The sequence below is a fragment of the Moschus berezovskii genome, chromosome 22 (assembly GCF_049115385.1).
Source record: "Moschus berezovskii isolate FMDL1 chromosome 22, NW_MosBer_1.0, whole genome shotgun sequence".
Lineage (NCBI taxonomy): Eukaryota > Metazoa > Chordata > Mammalia > Artiodactyla > Moschidae > Moschus > Moschus berezovskii.
In genome coordinates, this window is record NC_142481.1 from 14,041,949 (window position 1) to 14,062,283 (window position 20,335).

General features: G+C 55.2%; 2 protein-coding genes across 3 annotated transcripts; one reads left to right on the top strand and one right to left on the bottom strand.

Moving 5' to 3' along the window:
• Window positions 1-269: 269 nt before the first annotated feature.
• Window positions 270-3,872, top strand: TTC9B (tetratricopeptide repeat domain 9B). Of its 2 annotated transcripts, none has more exons than XM_088830974.1 (3): window positions 270-2,114; window positions 2,664-2,879; window positions 3,736-3,872. In XM_088830974.1, exons 1-3 carry the CDS (start codon window positions 1,700-1,702, stop codon window positions 3,843-3,845), a joined length of 741 nt encoding a protein of 246 aa, XP_088687100.1. In that variant the 5' UTR covers window positions 270-1,699; the 3' UTR covers window positions 3,846-3,872. The 2 variants fall into 2 exon arrangements, with proteins under 2 accessions (XP_088687100.1, XP_055268134.1); XM_055412159.2 differs by having other exon boundaries at window positions 2,697-2,879.
• Window positions 3,340-20,313, bottom strand: MAP3K10 (mitogen-activated protein kinase kinase kinase 10). Its single transcript, XM_055412158.2, has 10 exons — window positions 19,050-20,313; window positions 15,243-15,423; window positions 12,130-12,278; window positions 11,471-11,646; window positions 10,591-10,837; window positions 8,504-8,620; window positions 6,760-6,937; window positions 6,536-6,648; window positions 5,474-6,163; window positions 3,340-4,714 (listed from the first exon to the last, which is right to left on the bottom strand). Exons 1-10 carry the CDS (start codon window positions 19,729-19,731, stop codon window positions 4,392-4,394), a joined length of 2,856 nt encoding a protein of 951 aa, XP_055268133.2. The 5' UTR covers window positions 19,732-20,313; the 3' UTR covers window positions 3,340-4,391.
• Between the last annotated feature and the right edge of the window lie 22 nt (window positions 20,314-20,335).

Below are 20,335 nucleotides of genomic sequence, written 5' to 3' on the forward strand. Positions count from 1 at the left end.
GAGGTGCAGGGAGGTGACTGATGCTGTTCTGGATTATAGTCTTGGGAATATTAGGCTCTTAACCAAGCCTAGGTTTGGAGGTGCTGAGAGGAAGTTTTCACCACTGAGGTGTTCATGTTTGGAGGATCAGTGAGCGACTCAGTACAATATAATAAAGAAATGCAGTTGGAATGAGAGGTGTCATGTTCAGGTTTGGGTCTGTTGGGTGGGAACTGCTGTGGGAGGGGGAGGGGACAGTGGAAATGCAGGGTTGATGCTTGGGAATGAGACCCAGGCTAGGGTCTTGGTGGGAGTGGTAATGGTGCTATACATAGTCACTCATTCACTCATTCATCCCACAACTATTCATGAATATTCAGGACTGCCAAGGTGCTACCTTACAATGCAGGCAATGCCAAGTCGACCCCTGGTCGGGGAACTAAGATCCCTCATGCCTGAAAGCAACCATACCCACACACTGCAACTGCAAGGAAATATCCTGCATGCTGCAACCAAGACCCAATGGAGCCAAATAAAATAAGTGAAACTAGTTTATGTGGACACTGACTCAGAGTCAGGCACTTACAATCACATTTCTCACAGTCTCAAGAATGAGAAGGAACACTGGCTGCTATTTGGTCATTACTGTACTACATGCTTTACCTAGATAACATGATTCAGCTCCTACAGCTACTTGGGAGTAAGCTCACTTGTTACCTCCATGTTACACGGGAAGTGGAGGAAGACTGAGGAGCTTAGTCAAGGTCTCAGCACTGAGTAAGCGGCTAAGGAGGGTTGAAGGACAATCACTCACTGTTTTTCTCTCGAGAACCTCTCATGTGTTTCTTTCTCTGTGCATTTTTTATTACTATGATCCTCATGCTGCACTGTCACTTGACTGCTTTCTCGCTGTTTTTTTCTCCGCAGACAGTGAGCTAGATGAGGGCAAGAAACAGATCTCTCTTGTTTATCAAGTTCTCCCCTCCTTTGGGAAGTCTTCACTCACCATCTCAGCCTAGGCCAGGTGTGCCTCCTGTGGATCCACAGAGCTTGTTGCGTCTCCCCCATTCCAGCCCTGGCCCCTCTGCCTCTACCTCCCAGGCTAGCCCACTCTGGGCTGCCACTGTCTGATCACCCGTCTGCCTCCTCACTTGCCAAGGAACCCAGTGAGGGTAGAATCTGAGGTGCTCCCAGTCCCTCCTATGTCCTAGCATCACCCAGTCCCAGAACTGGGCACAGAAAGATATCAGTCAATATTTGTTTGTTGCTATCATAGCCCTGTGTTACTGATGAGGATACAGAATCACAGGTAATTTAGGTGATTTGTCCAAGTCAACAACTAGTGAGAAAATAAGCAGGAATTTGAATCTGGGCAGCTTGAATCCATGGCCTGTGTTCTTATCCAACTATGCCAGATGCCTACCGGTCTGAAAACCAGGTTTCCACGAGGTTATCTTCCTGCTCTTTTCCCCAGACTTGTTCTTTCTTTCTAGAAAGGTTCGGGAGCTTTGGGCATAGGGGAGGAGAGCAAGCAGCAGGGTGGGGAAGGTAAGAGTGGGAAGAAGGGTTTTGAAGAGAGTGGGGTTTTGAGGGGTTTCTCTAGACCCATAGGGGGCAGCCGGAGTCGGCTTTCGGAGGTGCGGGGGCGGAGAAAGGGTGGGGACCAGCCCCGCGGGGGGCGATGCGGTAGCTGCAGCGGCGGCCGCAGGAGTTTCCCACAATGCAGCGCGGCGCGCTGTCCCCGGTGCTGATGCTCAGCGCTGCCCCGGAGCCTCCGCCGCGCCCGCCTCCCGCCCTTTCCCCGCCGGGCCCCAGCCCCCGCCATGGATCGGCTCGGTCCAGTCCTACCCCAGAGGCGTCGGGAGCCCTGGGTGCGGCGCTCGACAGCAGCCTGCGGGCCGCCGTGGCGTTTAAGGCGGAGGGTCAGCGCTGCTACCGGGAGAAGAAGTTCCGGGAAGCCATCGGCAAGTATCATCGAGCGCTACTGCAGCTGAAGGCGGCGCAGGGAGCCCGCCCTGGAGGCCTGCCCGCCCCCACCCCCGGGCCCGCCAGCAGCCCCGGGCCAGCCCGCCTCAGCGAGGAGCAGCGGCGCCTGGTGGAGAACACAGAGGTGGAATGTTACGACTCTCTCACGGGTACGGCCGTCGGGGAGCGCAGAGGGTGCCTATGTGAGAGGGGCGGGACGTGAGAGGCACTCCTCAAGCCTTGGGGTGGGGGCTGGAGGCTTGAAGGGGTTAGGGCTGGGGTTTGTGAGGTGGGGGGAAGAACTAAGAACTTGATCGGGGGAGGCGTTGGGAGTCTAGGGAACCACAGGGATGGAAGGAGCTGGGATGCAGGAAATGAGCTTTGGGCTGCCACCTGCGAATCTCAGGTGAGAAAAACTTACCCTGGAGGAGCCATTCAAGGACCCATCCCTCACCATCTCTGAGATCGCCCTTAGTACTCTCCCTAACAGACACCTCCCAGCTAAGCAAGCTCCGAGAGCCCCGCGCTGTATTTTTCGCGCCCTCTAGCGGCGGCGCAGATTGATTCTGTCTTGATTGGTCAGAAGCTTGACGTTCCCCGGTGGCCCGAGCAAGCCTGTAGGCTGAGCTCCGCCGTCTGAAAGGGAAGGGATTGATTCTCTGGAGCCTGAAGGCCAGGCTCCTCGCGATCAGCTGAGGCCTCGGTGTCGGTGTCGACAGGCTGCGAGAGCACCGGTCCTGGTGCTCCCGCAGCCTGCCTCCTGCAGTCGGAGCTGGTGAACTATGAGCGGGTGCGCGAGTACTGTCTCAAGGTGCTGGAGAAGCAGCAGGGCAATTTCAAGGCTACCTACCGCGCCGGCATTGCCTTCTACCACCTGGGCGACTATGCACGCGCCTTGCGCTACCTGCAGGAGGCCCGCAGCCGGGAGCCCACAGGTGAGGGGCGGGGTGGGAGCAAGCGAGGGTGGGAGAGAGGAGGAAACAAGGGAAGGAGCATGAGGGCAGAGCGGCTTCAGGGAGCGCTGTACCCCCTGCCCCACGTCACTCTTTACCCATCTACCCCTTACACACACATCCACACACCTGCCAGTCATCCTGTCGTTCCGGACATTCACCCAAGCACCTCTCATCTCTTCGGTCATTAACCCCCCCTGATACCTTCAGTTCACCTATTCAGCCACTTTCCTGGCCACTCACAACCTCTCCCCTCCATCCCCATTTACCCCCCCACCTCAAACTCATTCACCTACTCACTAACCCATTCACACACTCACCTATTCATTCACCTTGCCAGACTATGCCAGAAAATTAGCAGGGGACGGGGTTGGCAGACCTGGAGGCTTGTTCCTTGTCCGGTGGGAGATCATAGGGTGTGTGTGTGTGTGTCTGTGTGTGTACACATGGGGTGGAGGAGACAGAAGACTCAGTTCTGTATTAATAACCAATGAAGTAGGAGCACAACAGGTGCATGGTCCAGGGTGTGAGATGAGTTTTCCTGCTAAGGGGTTTGGAGAGAACACACTTCCTGCGGTGTCACTGGAGGGTGAGAAGTGCGACAGGAGTCTCTGAGCTCAGGCGTGCCAGGCTGAGGGCACAGCAGATACGAAAGTATTGAGGTGTGACACGTCCTGCTCTGCCTGCTTGGTTGGGCTTTGTGAGAAGGGCTCTGGCGACACAGGCTGTGTGGGGGAGCCAGTGGAGGATGGGGACCATGACGTATGAGCCAAGGTGGTGCGGATGTTACCTGCTGCCCCAGGACACACAGATAATGCCCTGCCCGCCTCCCCCGCAGACACCAACGTCCTGCGCTACATCCAGCTGACTCAGCTCAAGATGAACCGCTGCAGCCTCCAGCAGGAAGACAGTGGGGCCGGGCCTGGGACTCGGGACATCGTTGGCTGAGGCCAACCTGGGGGTGCTGTCCCTACTCCCCCCCACCCCACCTCACCTCACCGTGTAACTTCCCCTGACTCATGTTCTCTGGTAAAGCACTCATCACTGGTGACCACAACCTCTTTGTTTGGTATTCTTGGGCCCAGGAGGGGACAAAGGCCTAGGCTACACCCCCTGGACTCAGAAATCCAGAGAGGCCTGGGACGGAGCATGGGGAGTGCTGTGCCACTGGGATGATCTAGGACCGGCCCAGGGAAAGACACACAGCCAAACGCAGTAGGGGCAGGGGTCACCTTTAATGCTGCATTTTGTGCCGAATCCCCCATGACGCCCTGTCCCTGAGTACCCCTGCCCACCCTCCCCCCGGCGCAGGGCAGGCACAGGGCCCCACCCCCTGGGGTACAAAGGAATAAATTAAGTGCCCTCCCTCCCCCCTTCCCCAATAAATAGTGAGTATCCTGCCCAGGGCCTCCCCTGCCATGTGGCACGGTGGGCTGGGGCGGGGCCTGGGGCGCTACATTCATGGCTGCCCAGGCGGGCGGCTGTGGGCAGGCCTCAGCGGGAGCCGTAGGCCCCGCACAGGGGCACTGTACTGTCCTGGCTCTGCCCCTCCATGTCCATGTCGAGCAGCGTGGGCTGCATGCTGGGGGGCCCCGGGCTCTCTGGAGTGTCCGGCCTGCTGGGAGGCGAGATGCTGAGCGTCTGGCCGAAGGAGACCAGTTTCCAGGGGTCCAGGCGGGGACGGCTGGCAGCTGGCCGGGGCCTTGGGGCGAAGGTCAGGGTGGTGGGGCGGCCCGGGAACTCGGGGGGCCGGCGGCGGGTGGGGAACAGGGCCTGGGGGTCAGGCAGGCGGGGGAAGTCCAGGGGATCTCGAGGGCCTGGTAAGAGAGGATCGGAGGAGGTGAGTGGGGTGAGCCAGAGGGTGGTGTTTAAAAGGCAGGAGCATTTACATGAAGATTGGAATTGGACTTCTCTTGACAAAAAAATCTGATTTTTTGGGCCCACTGTCCAGCAGGGTTTGGACCTTTACCTCACCACCCCCACCCGCCCCCCACTCCAAACTGCTCACCCGTCCGGGTGCGACTCTGGGCAGCCCTTTATCTTTCAGAGCCCATCTCCTTGCTAGTACTCCAGACAAAGCCTCATCCCTCCTGCCTCTCCAAACTGGGCAGGCTCACCAAGACCCACAGAGACACCTTAGGCATGTTGCCCTCTGTGAATGGGGATTTCAGCACCTCGCTACACAGGTGAGGATTAAATACAGTAATTACAGAACAAGTAGCACAGTGCCTGATAGAAGGTCCTTAGCTCCTTTCTGTTCCAATCATCTTTGTCGTGTTAATAAACTATAGAGAACGGGTACCTAACACATGGTGTTAGCACTAGTAATCATTGCCATTAATGTCACCTGCCTGGTCCCTGTAGGCATTAGAGTTGCCACCCCTGCTTCATCCTGCGTCTCAGTTACCCAGGGATCCACAAAGCCTCTTGAAGCAGTGGGGGCCATGGGGACACTGACTTTCCCTACGCTAAGCAAAAGGACTCCGGTCCAGGGGGTCCTTGCTGGGCTGGGACATAGAGCTTTGGCGGGGGCAAGGGAGATGGGCCCTTTTCTGAGCGCGTGGAGCCTCACTCACCAGGGCCGGGGCCCGTGGGCTCCGGCGGCCCCCGCTGCCCCAGCGCCCCATCCGACGGCGTCCGCCGGTGCCCGCGGCTCACAGCGCGCGCGGCCGTGACGTGGGTGGGCGTGAGCGACTGCCGGGGATCCTTCTTGAAGCTCTCCAGCTCCAGATCCACCAGGGGGTTGGTGCTGGGTGGGGGCGCGGGTGGGGAGGGTGGCGGGGAGGGCGCGGCCGGCGCAGCCTCGTCGCTGTCGGAGCGCAGCAGCGAACGCGTGGAGTTGCAGTCGGACACCGACGACAGTGACACGAGGGTGGCGGAGGGCGCCAGGCCCGGGCCGGGGGCCGCGTCGTCGCGGCGGCCGGGGGAGCGCCCGGTCGGGCTGAGGCCCCGCGGGAAGCGGCCGCCGCGGGGGAAGAAAAGGCCATCGAGCCAGCGCCGCTGCTCCTCACCGTCCGCCGCGCGCGCCTCGGCCACGTCGGCGCCCAGGCCCACGGCGCCCAGCAGCGTGGCGCAGCCCAGCAGCGCGAGCTCGCAGCGCCGCCGGGAGCCGTGCCCGAGCCGGGCGGGCGGCGCGGGCGGACTCGGCTCCCATGGCGCCCGCGCCCCCGGGGAGGGCTGCGCGGGCAGCGGCACCGTGAGGTAGGACGGGGTGGTGTAGGGGGACGGGGGCACGCTGTTGCCTCCGTCTGCCTCGGCGAACTCCTCTGCAACCGGGAGAGGGCCGTCACTGGCCTCTGACTCACTTAACTCTGGGCCCGGGGCCCTTCGGCCCATCCCCCTACCCCGGGACTTGGAGGCAAGGGGTTGCCCCCAATGACCCCACCAAGATCACCAAGTCCCACTAAGCGTGGTTATTGAGCATTTCTCCTCCCAACCCCCCTCCCCTTGGGAATGACCCCCACCACCCAGGGACCCGCTATCTCCCATTCCAGGAATGCATCCTACCCTCTGGCCAGTGAAATCCGGCTCCCTCTGTGCAACCCTGGGGAATGGTCACCCCTTGGTCTTGGGTTATGTTCCCCTTTGCCAGGGAATGTCCCTCCCCCTCCCTTTTAAAGGCACTCTCATCCTCTTACCCATTTCATTGAGGCTGGCAAAGCCTGGGGCGATGGGTGTGTGTTTGGGGGATTTGCCCAGGTTGGGGGCACTAGATGACCACTGTTTGCTTCCTTCTCCCAGGGCCTTCAGCCTGCAGGAGGCACCAAAGATTGGGGGGGCAGTCATAGGCCTCCTGGCTGCCAAGGGTCCAGGAGAGAGGTGCAGGGCGTGGGGGAGGGGGGGCGCTCCATGCGGCTAGTACCTCTCTTCTCCGCCAGCCCGTTCCTTCTGCAGCGTGGAGCTGGGCCCCCAGGTCCGGCCCTTCTTCTTGCCCCCGACCAGCTCTTCCTTCTTTGGGGGTCCGCTGGTGCGGCCCCAGGTCCCACTGCCACCACTGCTGCTGCAACTGGCGCTACAGCCACCACTATCCACGGGGGTCACTGGGCCCAGAGAAGCCACTTGGTCACTGGGTCTCAGCCTGTCCCAGTTGACCTCCAGCCTTAGTCTCCCCGCCTTGGTCTCACCCTCCACCTGGAAGCCCAAGGGGGCTGGGACTCTGACTCCAGTCATGACCCTTCCCTGCTGTCCATCCTCACAGAGCTCCCCACAGCTGTCGGGATGATGTCCTGGCTTCCTCCGTGTCATCACCTATCACCCCTCACCAGTTAACTCTTCAGCCGTCCCTTCATTCCCAAATGTTTACTAGCACCGTCTACGTGACAAGCCCTGTGGGAGGTGCTAAGAAGACAGCAGTGGTACGAGTGGACCAGACACCCTGCCCTGGCCCTGGAAGATTTTACATTTTAGGGGCTGAGGGCAAATGATCAACAGGAGTCACCCTAGGTTGTCATCTGGGTCGGGAGCTAGAAGATGATCAGCAGTGCGGGGCATAGAAAGCTGGTAGGGGACTTGGGGAGTTAGGGATGGTCTGGTGTGTGAGAAGGAGAGATCTGAGCAGAGACTTGAAGGGCATGAGGGAGGGAGTCAGGTGGACACAAGGCAGAGGGAAAAGCAGGTGCCAAGTCCCTGTGGAGTGTTCCGGAACAGTCTGTCCCCTGCAGAGTCGACTGCTCTCTCTCCTCTGTTCCCATTACACGTTGAACATCCTGACCACCATGGTTCAGTCACTGTCTCTGCGTCCACCCAGGAGAATGACCTCTGGGTACAAAGCAGGTGCCCAAACAGCAGTGTGTGTCGGGGTGGTGTGTGGGGCGAGGCCGGGGTGAATGATGGAGCAGAATGGTCTGGGGAAGCTGACTGGGAATCCTTCAGCTCCTCAGTGTACCCTGTGCCTCTGCCACGCGGCTGATGGGCCATCTGCCCCATTCAAGGCCCCTGCCCTGGCCCAGCACCCTTGTCTCACCTGTCTCCTATCTTGACTCTTGCCCGCCTACAATCCCCACTCCTCACGGTAGTCAGAGGGAAAAGGTCAAGTTTACTCCATCACTGCCTTGCTCACAGCCCTCCAGAGGCTTCCCGTCAGATTTTAGAAAAAATCCAGATTCCTTATCCCCGCTCTTAAGGCCCAGGGCAATCCTCTCCTGCTGAACCCTTGACCATAAACTCACTGCTCTCCTTCCCATTCTATTTCATCCAAGTTGGCCTTCCCAGCTGATAATCAACATACTTGTTTCTGCCTCTGGGCTTCCGCCTTTGCTGTTCTCTCTGCCAGGGACACTGTTCCTTCAGATCTCTGCATATGTTACTCCTCCTGACCATGCAGGTCCCTACTTAAATCTCAGCTTCTCTGACAGGCTTTCTTTGTGATTTAAAAATAGCAACTCTTCTGTTTTACTCCCTTCCCTGATTTCCTTTAGAGTGCGTATCACTACAGCAAATTATCCTTCCTGTTCACCAGTTTGTTTACTTGTTGTCTGTTTCCCCTGATGAGAATGAGGGAGGGGGATCCTACCTGCCTGCCACCCTGATGTTGCTCTGGCTTGGTGCCAGGTATATGCTCAGGGAAGTCTGTTCACTGACTCGTCAGGGCCTTGGGAGATACTCACAGCGAATGGCCCTCAGCCGGGGAATGATGCTGGGGCTTGCGGGTGGGCTGGCCCCATCTGATCCTTTCCGCTTGTCCAGGGTTGGAGAGGCCTGGACTGTGATCTTATGTTCAAAGCCTGCAAAAAGAAAGAGACTTTCCTAAGCACAGGGTTCCATGAGTAGCCACAGAGAAGTTCCCTTTGAAGGAAGATAGAAGGAATGCCACCATTTTGCATTCCTTAATGCAGTGGTTCTCAAAGTGTGTTCCCAGACCAGCAGCATCGATGTCAAGTGGAAACCTCTTGGAAATGCAGATTCTTGATGCCCTCCCTGAATCAGGAACTGTGGGGGTGAGGTGCAGCAATCCAACTGCAGTGTAACAGTACCCAAGTTACCTCTGCTGCTCACTCAGGTTTGAGAGCCGCTGCCCTGAGGATCTAGGCTTGAGTGTCCAATATGGCAGTCATTAGCCACACATGGAAAGTGAGTGCTTGAGATGTGGCTTGTGCAACCGAGGAACTGGACAGTGTCACCTTTAGTTATTTAGTTGTAAGTAATTTAAATTTACTTTTAAAAACAGGTGCTCAGTTCAGTCATTGGAAACATTTAAGTAGGTTCGGAACAACTTTGGTATGTGAATCTGCTCTTTAAACTATACATTTTATGAAACCTAAATATAGGTCAAGAAATTTTGAGGAAAAATTAGAGCCCAGATTGAGATGCACTAAGAATATAAAATGAACGTGTGTGCCTGAGTGAAGTCACTTCAGTCATATCTGACTCTGAGACCCCATGGACCGTGGCCCGCCAGGCTCCTCTGTTCATAGGGATTCTCCAGGCAAGAATACTGGAGTGGGTTGCCATGCCCTCCCCCAGGGGATCTTCCCAATCCAGGGATCGAACCTGAAACTCTTACATCTCCTGCATTGGCAGGTGAGTTCTTCACCACTAGTGCCACCTGGCTTCCCTGGTGGCTCAGCTGGTAAAGAATCCACCTGCAATGTGGAAGACCTGGGTTTGATTCCTGGGTTGGGAAGATCCCCTGGAGAAGGGAATCTCCTCCAGAATACTGCTACCCACTGCAGTATTCTGGCCTGGAGAATTCTATGGCTGTATAGTGCATGGGGTCACAAAGAGTTGGACACGACTGAGCAACTTTCACTTTCAGTGCCACCTGGGAAGCCCATAAAATGCACACTGGATGTCAAAGATTTACTGTGGGGAAGAAAAGATAAAATATCTTATTTAAAATTTTTCTTGTAATGACTACATGTGACTATTGGGCTAAACAAAATACACTATTAAAGTTAATTTCACCTGTTCCCCCCCTTTTTCCATATGGTTATTAGAAAATGTAAAATGACACACGCAGCCTGCATTATTTCTGTTGGCTGGTGTTATTCTAGGCACTGCTATAGGGCTTGTAACATCTCTTGTAACAGAGAGAATATCAGCATGAAGAACATTCTGACGTTACCTAGAAAGCAGTCTTCCCAAAAAAAAAAAATCAAACCTGAACTTAAAACTGATTAAGCCTTTAGCTCCAATTCTTAGGTTGAGCCATGTGAAACTTCTGTTTCGTAGGTCAAAAATGGCTGAACACTGGCAATTTCACATGGTTTAACCTAATACCAATTGATAGGAAATTCAGGGAACAGAGGGACATGTTAAGAGATACCAGGGAGCTGCAAGCAGCAAAATCCAGACTATGGGAAATGCTCTGGGATAAATGAGGCAAGGAGGACAAAGAAGAAGATTAAAAAAGATATTAAACAAACAGCTGGGAGACAAAACTCTGAGGAAAGGTAAGAGGGTGATGCCCCTGAAAGTCAAGGCAGGCGTTTACTCTTAGGGAATGGCAGGGGGATTGTTTGGAGGGGGCGTGTGCAGGCATCTGGGGTGGCTATAGGGTCTCTCTATTCTCCTGGGAGATTCTATTAATGCATTAAGATAAACAGTTTTTTGGGGGTCATTTTCTGTAGTTGTGACAAATTTAGTAATAATAAAAAAGGCTTGAAAAGTAAAGAAATACAAGGAAGAGATGACCCCTGGGTTAGTGCTGTTCCCAGCGGCCTCTCGGGGCTGCTGAAGGGGCGTGGGCGGGTACCAGAGGGCAGGCTGATGTGGCTGCCGCCTTCCCGCAGCTTGAGCAGGCGGCTGCGCTTGAAGTTGCCCTTGCGTTTGCGGACCCGGGGCTTCTCCTGGCTCAGCTGGCACATGAGAAGGTGCAGCTCCCGCTCCACGATGTCCATCTCGCGCTCGGCCAGCTCCTGCTCGCGCCGCCGCAGCTGCTCCTCCTGGAAGCGCTGCTCCTGCGCCGCCCGCAGCAGCTCCTCTTCGCGGCTCCGGAGCTCCTGGGGAGGAGATGGGCGGCTTGGGGAGAGGGCCGGAGCTACCCTGCCCCCGAGGATGGTCCCGGGGCTGCTGGGCCTGGTTGGTGTCCCGCACAGGCCGTCCTGCTGTGGGGCAAACTAGGAGCATAATCCAACTTACTCTTCACTAACCAGCTTGGGGGCCAGGGCAGGAGGTTGTGTTGGCCCAAAGAAAGGGCTGGCTTTTCTTCTTCTTCTTCTTTTTTTTTTTCTCTTTCTCTTTGATTTTTAATTTTTTAAGTTTTCAATTTGGAAAACATCCACAAAAGCATCAGTGCATCCGACGCACCCACCATCCATCTAACTTCAAGTTACTTTACAAATCTTTTACACGCGTCACCTTCCTGCTGCCCTCTCCCTCTCACTTTTGCTGTAGGATTTTAAAGCCAATTTCTAGACCTCATGCAGTGTCACCTGTAAGTACTTCAGGGGAGGGTGTCTTTTTCTTATCAATCTGCCAACAGGAGGCTGTCTTTCCTCAACATGTGAAAAAGGCTCCCTCACCCTGCATGGGACCCGAAGACCCCTGGGCTCAGGGGAAGGGACTCTGCCCCATCCATGGTATCAGAACTTTGGGATCTTGCTCCATTCCTCCCACCTCACCCCCGCATTCACCTTCTCCTTGGTCCGGAGGTCATCGAACATGTGCTGAATCTCCAGCTTCCAGTCTTCCTGCAGCGAGTGAAAAGACTCCAGCGGCATCTGGAACAGGGCTGACTGTTCGATGACTTCAAGTTGCTTCAAGATGCTGCCAAAATCTGGCCGCCCGTGGGGGTCTGGGTCCCAGCATTCTGGGGTGGGGGTGGGGAGGACAGCAGTGGGAGTGGAGATGTCAATGGCCATGCTCTGGGGCATCAGCCTGCTCAGTGGAGGCAGGACTTTCAGGGACTGTGGACAAATAGCTCCCATGGAGCCCAGGGGAAGGAATTCAAAGCCATGTTCCTGGCAGCATTTCACTTGGTGAAACTCTGGGGAGAGAAACTCAGGGACCTGTTCCCTGACTGGTGGTAGAATCAAGGGTCAGGGAGGAATCCCAGGGCCAATGAATCCTAATAGGCTGCCCTCAAGCGCTGTGGGCCTGTCTGGCCAGAACAAAGGTCTGGAGGCCATGCAGCCAACCGTAGGGGAGACTGATCATGGTCCCATGGTTCCAGCCCCTTCTCCCTCACTCCTGGGCCCAAAGGAATGGATGGGTGTGAAGGGGTGAGGTCTGGGCCTGAGGGCTCCTTGCCACCCCAAGCTGAGCCTACCCTCTCCACGGGGCCCTGGCTCACCCTCCAGTAGGCGGGCAAAGGGCTCGGGGCATGTGGAGGGAATGGGCAGAGTCAGCTTGTTCATAGCCACGCCATATGCCACGGCCAAGGCGTCGATTTCACGGTAGGGGACCTCACCCGTCAGCAGCTCCCAGAGCAGTACCCCGAAGCTGCAGGTGGGGGAGAGGGAGGGGTGATACCACAGCCCACCCTCAACTTCACCTACACCCCAGCCCTGCCTCCAGTCCCATGGTGAGCCTCCCTGCCCCCAGCATCCAGCCCTGGCCAGTGAGGCCACAAGAACTGGCTTTGACCTCCACAGCCTGATCTCAAACAGATGTGGTGGGGTTGGTCCTCTGGTGTCTCTCCTTTGCTCTGTCCCTCATTCCTCTCCCCTGTCTGAAAACCTTCGGTGGGTTCCTCATGTCCACTGGGCAAATCCACACTTCTCAGCCCTGATCTTGCTGACCCTGCAGCGTCCCCCTCTAACTACTCTCGGCCCCTGTACCAACCCCGGCTGCATCTTGCAGCCACGCTAAATACTTGAACAAATCCTGTCTTTCCTAACCTCTGGCCTTTGCACATGTTGTTCCCTTGGTTGAGAACACCCTTCCCCTTTGCCTAACTGTCCTTTAAGTCACAACTCAGGTGCTCTCTCTAACCAGGAAGGCTTCCTTGATTCCACAGCCTCCAAACCTGGATTGGAGGCCCCTTCACTACATTTCCATTGAGCCCTCTGCACTTACCTCTAAATACAAGTTAACACCATTTAACATTTACACAGAACTTACTCCAGGCCAGCATTACTCGAGTCCTGTAAGGCAGAAGGCACTGGGTATGACCTCTATTCTATCCAGTGCGTGGGTGCAGGCTCAGAGAGGTTAAATTGTTTGCTTAAGGTGACACAGCTTGTAAGTGCTGGAGCCACACTGCACTCAGATCCACCTGAAGCCCACAACAGCATCCTTGGTGGCTACACAATTCCAGAGCATGCATAACTGTGCTAGTCGCCTGCATGTTCATCTTCTCCAGTAAACTATGCTCCTTCTGGATCCTGATTGGTGTTTTATATAATGCCTAACACGGAGTGGATCCCCATGCTCCCCCATATCCAGGCATGCATTCAACATACACTTATTAAACGTCTGCTGTGTGCTAGGTACAGTTCCGGGTACTGGAATAAGATAGACACAGCCCCTGCCCTCATGCAGCTCACAGCCTCTCCTTTCTCAGTGACAGCTCCAGTAAATTTGAGCTGGAGAAATGCTGCCTGAAATAATTTTCCATCCTCCTTTGCATCAAAGTATGCCCAGATGGCAAGGGTTCTGGCCAGTGGAATATGGAAGTGTGTAGTGTGCAACTAATTTCCAAAAAGTCTCCTTAAAGGGAAGGGATCCCCTTTCCTCTTTTCTCCTTCCTACTGGTTGGAATATAGACAATAAAAGCAGGAGCTCAAGCAGCCATCCTGGACCATGAAGTAGACTTGGGAATGGAGGCCATACAAGGTGGAGGAACATAACAGTGGATTGATTGTAAGTGTAGGTGGCCAGACCCCCACCCCCTCTACCTCTTCTACATCTCTGGAAACCTGTGGGGATGTTTTGATTGCCCAATGTCAGTGACACCCCCATTAAAAACCCTAAAATAGGACTCTGAATTCCTAATAGTGTATCAGTCCTGGCCTTTAACATGAGAGCAAAAGCATCCATATTATTTTTATTTTGGGTTTTTTGTTCTTTATCACTGAAATATGGCTTCTATAAATGTTTGGGATCATAAATGAATGCCTTATGTGAAGCAAGACTAAATTTTCCCCCAAGGGCTGCGCTGCTCTAGTTGAGACTTCCTGTCTGATCTGTCTGCCCCAGGACCATGACTTTGCTGCTTGGTCCATCTGGAGCCTCAGCTGGGGACTGACCTGGGTTTGGCTTCCTCCCAAGAGAAGCCTGAGTTTCTGCTGTCACCAGGTCTTGCGGGTGACAAACAGCCGCTTCACTGGCCTCCTGCCCCCACTCCTGTCCCCTGAAGTCCATCAGCCGAGGTAGCCTTTGTGATGCTCCATCAGATCGTGTCATTCACAGATGCCTCCAACGACTTTCCAATGCGCTTGGAATAAACCTGGAGTCCACTCCCTTCTCTGCAGAGCCCTCAGCTCTCTCTCTCCTCCGTCATTTCCCACGACTTTCCTCCCTGCCTGCTCTGCTCCAGCCACGTGTCCTTTTCTGGAACCTGTCATGCTCGTTCTCACCTCAGTATTTCCTTTGTGGCAGCTGCTGCCCCTGCCTGAGAAGTTTCTTCCCCTAAACTCTGCATGACTGGCTCCTTCTTGTCATCCAGAACTGGGCTCGAGTGCCATTTCTCATACAAACCTTCCCCAAAGTCACCTCCAGACCATAGACTGCTTTTCAGTTAGCTTCTTAGCTTGTAATACTGTCTAGTCCTTTATCTGGTGGGTTAACTTATTATCTTTTAAAAATTATTTTATAATTTTCTTAACTTAAAAACAGCCTTTTCAGCTTCACAGGTATATATGTGAAAGTGAAGTGAAAGTTGCTCAGTCATGTCTGACTCTTTGTGACCCTTTGGACTGCAGTCAGCCAGACTCCTCAGTCCATGGGATTCTCCAGGCAAGGATACTGGAGTGGGTTGCCATGCCCTCCTCCAGGGGCTCTTCCTGACCCAGGGATTGAACCCATGTCTTCTGTGTCTCCTGCATTGCAAGGGATTCTTTACCCACTGAACCATTAAGGGAAGCCCGTGTATGTATGTATTATTCCTGTGGGCAGGAACTGGGTCCGTTTTTATATGCTGCTGTATCCCCTGAGCCCAGGGCAGTTGGATGAATGAATGAACGGTTACCTATAAAGGTCTCAGTTTCCTATCTGAGGAGCGGGGGCCATGTCATGGATGGTGTTTTGAGGATCTTTGGTGCTGACAGCCTATCTTTATACCACTTCGGCTAGTAGAGCAGGCACCTGCTTTGGTGCTCATCTGCTGGTCTGACCTTGCTGGCGGCCCCCGGACCCGGATCCCAGCTCCCAGCGGCTGTGGCAGCCGGTCCCTCCCACTCTGCCCTTCTCCCCCTTCCTCCCTCCTCCATGCCCAGGAGGCCTCCCCTCCCCCACCATCAGCACCTCCAGACGTCACTGCTTTTGGAGAAGAGGGAGAGACGGATGACCTCCGGGGCCATCCAGGCGTACGTCCCCGCAGCGCTCATTTTGGTGGTCTTGTGCCACTCGCGGGCGAGGCCAAAGTCCGTGATCTTGAGCACCGTGTCTGCGAGGTTGTGGTTCTCTATGGCCTCCAGGATGAGGACTGCAGGGTGGACAGAAAGGGGGGTCACCCTGGATCTGCTTGGCTGCAGACCTGTGTCCCACCCCCACCTCACCTGGAACCTCCTGTTTCTTCTCTCCCTGTCACCGTGGGTCGCCCCCTTCCGCAGGAGCTCCTTTCCAGGCCAGAAGACCATGAACCCCTTTCCCCTGGTCTAATCGCTGCCTCAGCCTCCCGTGAAGGGTTGGGGAGCTGAGTTCACTGGCCTCCTGAGTCTAACCTGGGCTCCCAGGAGTTCAGTGAAAGGTTGATAGCCATGGCCTTGGTTCTCCTTGGTCTACGTCTCAGATTCCCAACCACCCCAGAAGTGGCAACTGCAGATATGAGCAGGCGGGGATGGTTTACCTTTCCCTTTTGTCACCTGCTGTGGGGCCTTCGTGGCCTCAGTTCTACTCTTTTTTTGTCACACTCTTTGCCATGTGACTTTGAAGTTCTTTCCACTAAAGAGGCAGCATGTGTCTATCTCCCCATCCTTTACTTTGGGTTGGCTGTATGACTCAACTTGTCTGATAAAATGAGGCAGAAGAGACAGAGTGCCAGTTCCAAGCCCAAGCCTCTCATATCTGCTTGCCCTCTTGCCCTTCTGCCATTACCATGACAACATGCCTTGGCTAGCCTGCTGGTCGAAGGAGGATGAGCCCCACCTAAATCAGTTTACCTCCAGCAGACCTGCAAACGTATGAGCAGTAACAAAGGACACTGAGTTTTAAGACACCAAGTTTGCCAGGTGTGTGTGTTGGGGGTGGTTTGTTACACAGCAGTATTACAACAAAATCTGACTGACTGATCTATCCCCCAAGCATATTGAATGGTTCCAACTTACTTGCTGCCTAGACTGATTACTAACAACAGTAACAATCATGGCCAGTGTTTATCAGGAGCCTATTATATGGCAGGCACAGGGCTAAACCCTTCAAACAAATTAACTAGCAAGCAACCCATTTTATTGACAAGCAAACTGAGGCTCTGGCATGTGACTCTACCTTCTAGAAGTCTTCCCTTCTCAAGTCATCGACTCCTGTTTGTGGTGTGACCCTGTGACACAGGGAACACCCCATGGTCTTACACTTTATTTCTCCCATGCTGGGCCTAATTCAATTCACTTACATATATATATATATATATATATGTGTGTGTGTGTGTGTATGTGTGTGTATAACATAATATATATACTATACAGTTCATGGAATTCTCCAGGTCAGAATACTGGAGTGGGTAGCCATTCCTTTCTCCAGGGGATCTTCCCAACCCAGGGTCTGATCCCAGATCTCCCACATTGCAGGCGGATTCTTTACCAGCTGAGCCACAAGGGAAGCCCATGTTATATATATGTTATATATATATAACATAATTGTATATGTATATATAATTATGTTATCCCTGCTTAAGACCCTCTAATGGCTTCTACTACATTGAAAAAAATATCCAAAGTCTTTACCATAGCCCCTCAAGATTGACATGATCTGGCCCTTCTACTTTTATGACCTCATCTCCTTTTTCTGCCTGACTCCTGCTCTTCCAGCCTCTTCGGTCTCCTTGCTGTTCCTCCAACAAGACACCTTCATTCCTACCTTAGGACCTTTGCCCTGCCCAGGTCTTCATAAAGCTGGGTCCTCTGGGTTCAGGTCTCTGCTCAAATGTTGCCTTCCTGGACCATCTGATCTAAAGAGCTCCCTCTGCCCCATCCTTAATCTGCTTTATTTCCTTCAGAGCCCCTGATACTCTGAAATTTTGTTATCTATCTATTTAAACATCAACCATCTATTTCTGTCCACTAGAATATGACTTCCATAATTGTGTGTGTGGGGTAATCTTATCTTGTTCACTTCTGTAATCCCCAGAGCCCAGGACAGTGCCTACACGTAATTCTGCTTCAGAATTATTAGTTGAATGAACCAGTGAATGAATGACATCAGATGAGGAGTTCCTCAGGGGAGGCTAAACGGGGGAAGCTGTGCTGTGGAGGCCCTGTTTCCTCTGTGTCAGGCATGCATCAGTCCCAGTGCCCAATCAGGAAGCCAGGCTAAGGGTCCCACTGACCCCTTGTCCAAGTGGCACTGACTGTAGAAAAATCTGGGGCCATGGGAGCATATCCTTAAACCCCACTGCAGGTGTGAACCAGCAGGGGTGAGGAAGAACTGAGCAGGGACCCCAGGCTTCAAGAGGAGCGTGTTGCCGGTCCTGCCTCTGTTTACCCAGAATTTCAGAGTTAGAGCATGAGCATCAAAGGGGACAGGGGCCATCTGTCTGTCTCGCTCAACTCCCCGGCCCTGGTGCAGGACTGGTCACACCCTGGGCACATGGTAGCTGTCTGTTCAGTGAATGCCAGACCTGGCAAGGAGGAAGACCCCACCCCTCTACTCCTGGGGCTAGCAGAAAAATAGTGGGGTGGAGTCAAACATTTCAAGATGTAGAACTGACATGAGTCAGAAACACATGAGACGTGAGGGTTGAGGGAAAACAGAAAACCCTCCCATATTATGTGAGGGCAGGGAACATGTTGGCCTCACTCACAATGGACCTCTCTTTCTTAGTATGTGATCTGATCCAGTAAATACCAAACGACAGAATAAACAAATCAGTGCAGACAAGAAAGGGAGTGACATGGGGCGGAGGAAGGACGGGAGAGCCAGAAACGTAGGATTTTTCTTTCCCTGCTGTGTCCTAACAGTCAGGACAGGGTCTGGTACCCAACAGGTGCTGAGGAAATATCCAGGAAATGAATGAAACCCCTGGATGGTGGGTGCCATAAGGGCAGAAACCATGGATGTTTTGGTCCCTGTTGGGCTTCAACGTGATAGCTACTCAGTTAATACTAACTGACATCATGAGAAGCTGGTTGATCTCGATGTAAGTTCTGGGGAACCTTGCCTTCCATCTGGCCCCAGGTCTCCTTCAACCAACCAATCAACTTTGGAGAGTCTTATGATAGGCCAGGCAGCCTGGAAGCTTTAACATAAGCCACATCCCTTTTCTTCCTCCTCCTCCTCTTTCCCAGTTTGTCTTGGCTAGCTGAGACAGAGGCCCAGGAGGACACCAGGAAGTGGTTCTCAACTGAGGGCTATTTTGCCCTAGAGAGGACATTTGGCAATGTGTGAAAACGTTTTTGGTTCTCATAACAGGGGGGGGTGGGGAATGCTAATGGCATCTAGTGGGTAGAGGCCAAGGATGCTACTCCATAACTTACATCACCCAGGTCAGCCCCTCTGCAACCCTCCGGTGCCAAATGTCCATAGCACTGAGGCTAAGAAACCCTGACTCCAGGCCAGGCTCTTTCTGTCTCTGCCTGGTGGACTACGGTAGCGCTGGACTGTAAGGGCCATGAGGGCAGGCACTGTACCTGTCCTGTTCACAGCAGGGAATACAGGGCCTGTCACAGTGTTTGTTCATGGATACATGTTTATAGAGCTATTGCGACTGTAGTCTTCAACCTTTCTGGGCTTCCTTTTCCTCCCTTAATGGGATAAGGACTGTCTCACCCAGCCCTGAAGGTATACTGCTGTCCCCTCTTGCCCCAGCCAAGATTTTCTGATGTCCCCCTCCCGCCACCAAGGCTTGGCCTCACAAGATTCAATGGAAGCAAGTTTTTGGAGGAGGACACCACTTACTGTTGATGGACTTGAGGTCCCGGTGGATGATGGGCACCGGGGCATCATTGTGTAGGTAGTTCATGCCCCGGGCCACCTGCACAGCCCAGTTGACCAGCACGTGAGGGGGCACCCGGCGCCCTGCCAGCACCCTGCTCAGGGCGCCCCCTCTGGCATACTCCATCACCAGGCAGAGGTGTGGGGGGCTGAGGCAGGCGCCCCTGAGGGCAATGATGTTGGGGTGCTGCAGGGCTCCGAAGAGTCGGGCCTCCTGGCGCACCTGCTCTGCTGTCACTGCCGGGTCCCGTTCAGGGTCCAGCCGGGCGGCCTTGACGGCCACCTCCTCGCCTCGCCACAGGGCCCGATAGACTTTGCCAAAGCCCCCTACGCCGATGATCTCCTCTAGCTGCAGCTCGTGGAAGGGGATCTCCTGGGGCAGCTGGAGGCCGGCGGGCGCGGCGGGGGTGCCAAGGGCCACGTAGTTGCTGGGGAAGACGCCCACACGACCGCTGGGTAGCTGCCCGGTCCACCAGCCCTCGTCGCCCGACACGGCACAGTCCTGGGAAAGCACCTGGACGCGGTCGCCCCTCCGCAGGGTCAGCTCCTCGTCGCCCGCCGCCTCGTAGTCGAACACTGCGGTCCAGACGGGCCCCGCGGGGGTGGTGCCCCACTCCTTGGCCGCCCCCCACTCCTCCTCCTCCATGGGGGAGGGGCCGGGGGCTGCGGGAGGCCGCTTCACACAGGCTGCCCGCGGGATGCAGAGGGCGGGCCCCGGCGGCCAGGATGGGGGGCAGTCCCTACGGATTCTAGGGGACTCCTGGGGGCCATGGCTGGGGGGCCCTCCACAGGAGCAAGAAAAAGCCTCTTTAAAAGGGCAGGGTCGTGCCCCCTGATTCAGCTGTCCAGGCAGGGTGGGGTGGGGGAAGGGCAGCGGGTTCACCTGTCCCCCCTAAACGTCAGGGCGCTAAGAAGGCCTGGCCGCGCAGCTGCCGAATTCCTGCCGGGGTCCGCCGGTGGGGGACGAGGGTGAGGGAAGCAGGCAGCCCCCTTCCCCGCGCCTCTCACCCCGCGCAGCTCCACCGGCGGCCCCCGGCTCCGCATACCGAGCCACAACCTCCGGGCGGGGCGGGGCTGGCGGGGCTCCGGGGGCGCCCGCCCCAGGACGGGGTGGCGCGCCCCTCGGGCTCCTCACGCGCGGGGCGGCCGGGCAGTCCCCATCCTCAGCACCGGCCTCCCGGTTGGCCCCAGCCCCTGCCCCCGCCAGAGCCGCTTCCCGGGGCCGCCGGCGGTGCCTGAGTGACGTGCTC

Excerpts from the sequence above, each read along its gene's own strand:
- TTC9B (XM_088830974.1), top strand. The coding sequence starts at position 1,700 with ATGCAGCGCGGCGCGCTGTCCCCGGTGCTGATGCTCAGCGCTGCCCCG. Across the intron at positions 2,115-2,663 it reads ATGTTACGACTCTCTCACGG|GCTGCGAGAGCACCGGTCCT; the intron begins GTACGGCCGTCG and ends CGGTGTCGACAG. Across the intron at positions 2,880-3,735 it reads CCGCAGCCGGGAGCCCACAG|ACACCAACGTCCTGCGCTAC; the intron begins GTGAGGGGCGGG and ends CCTCCCCCGCAG.
- MAP3K10 (XM_055412158.2), bottom strand. The coding sequence starts at position 19,731 with ATGGAGGAGGAGGAGTGGGGGGCGGCCAAGGAGTGGGGCACCACCCCC. Across the intron at positions 12,279-15,242 it reads AAAAGCAGTGACGTCTGGAG|CTTCGGGGTACTGCTCTGGG; the intron begins GTGCTGATGGTG and ends CCCCACCTGCAG. Across the intron at positions 6,938-8,503 it reads CCGGCTGAGGGCCATTCGCT|TGACCCCCGTGGATAGTGGT; the intron begins GTGAGTATCTCC and ends CTCTGGGCCCAG.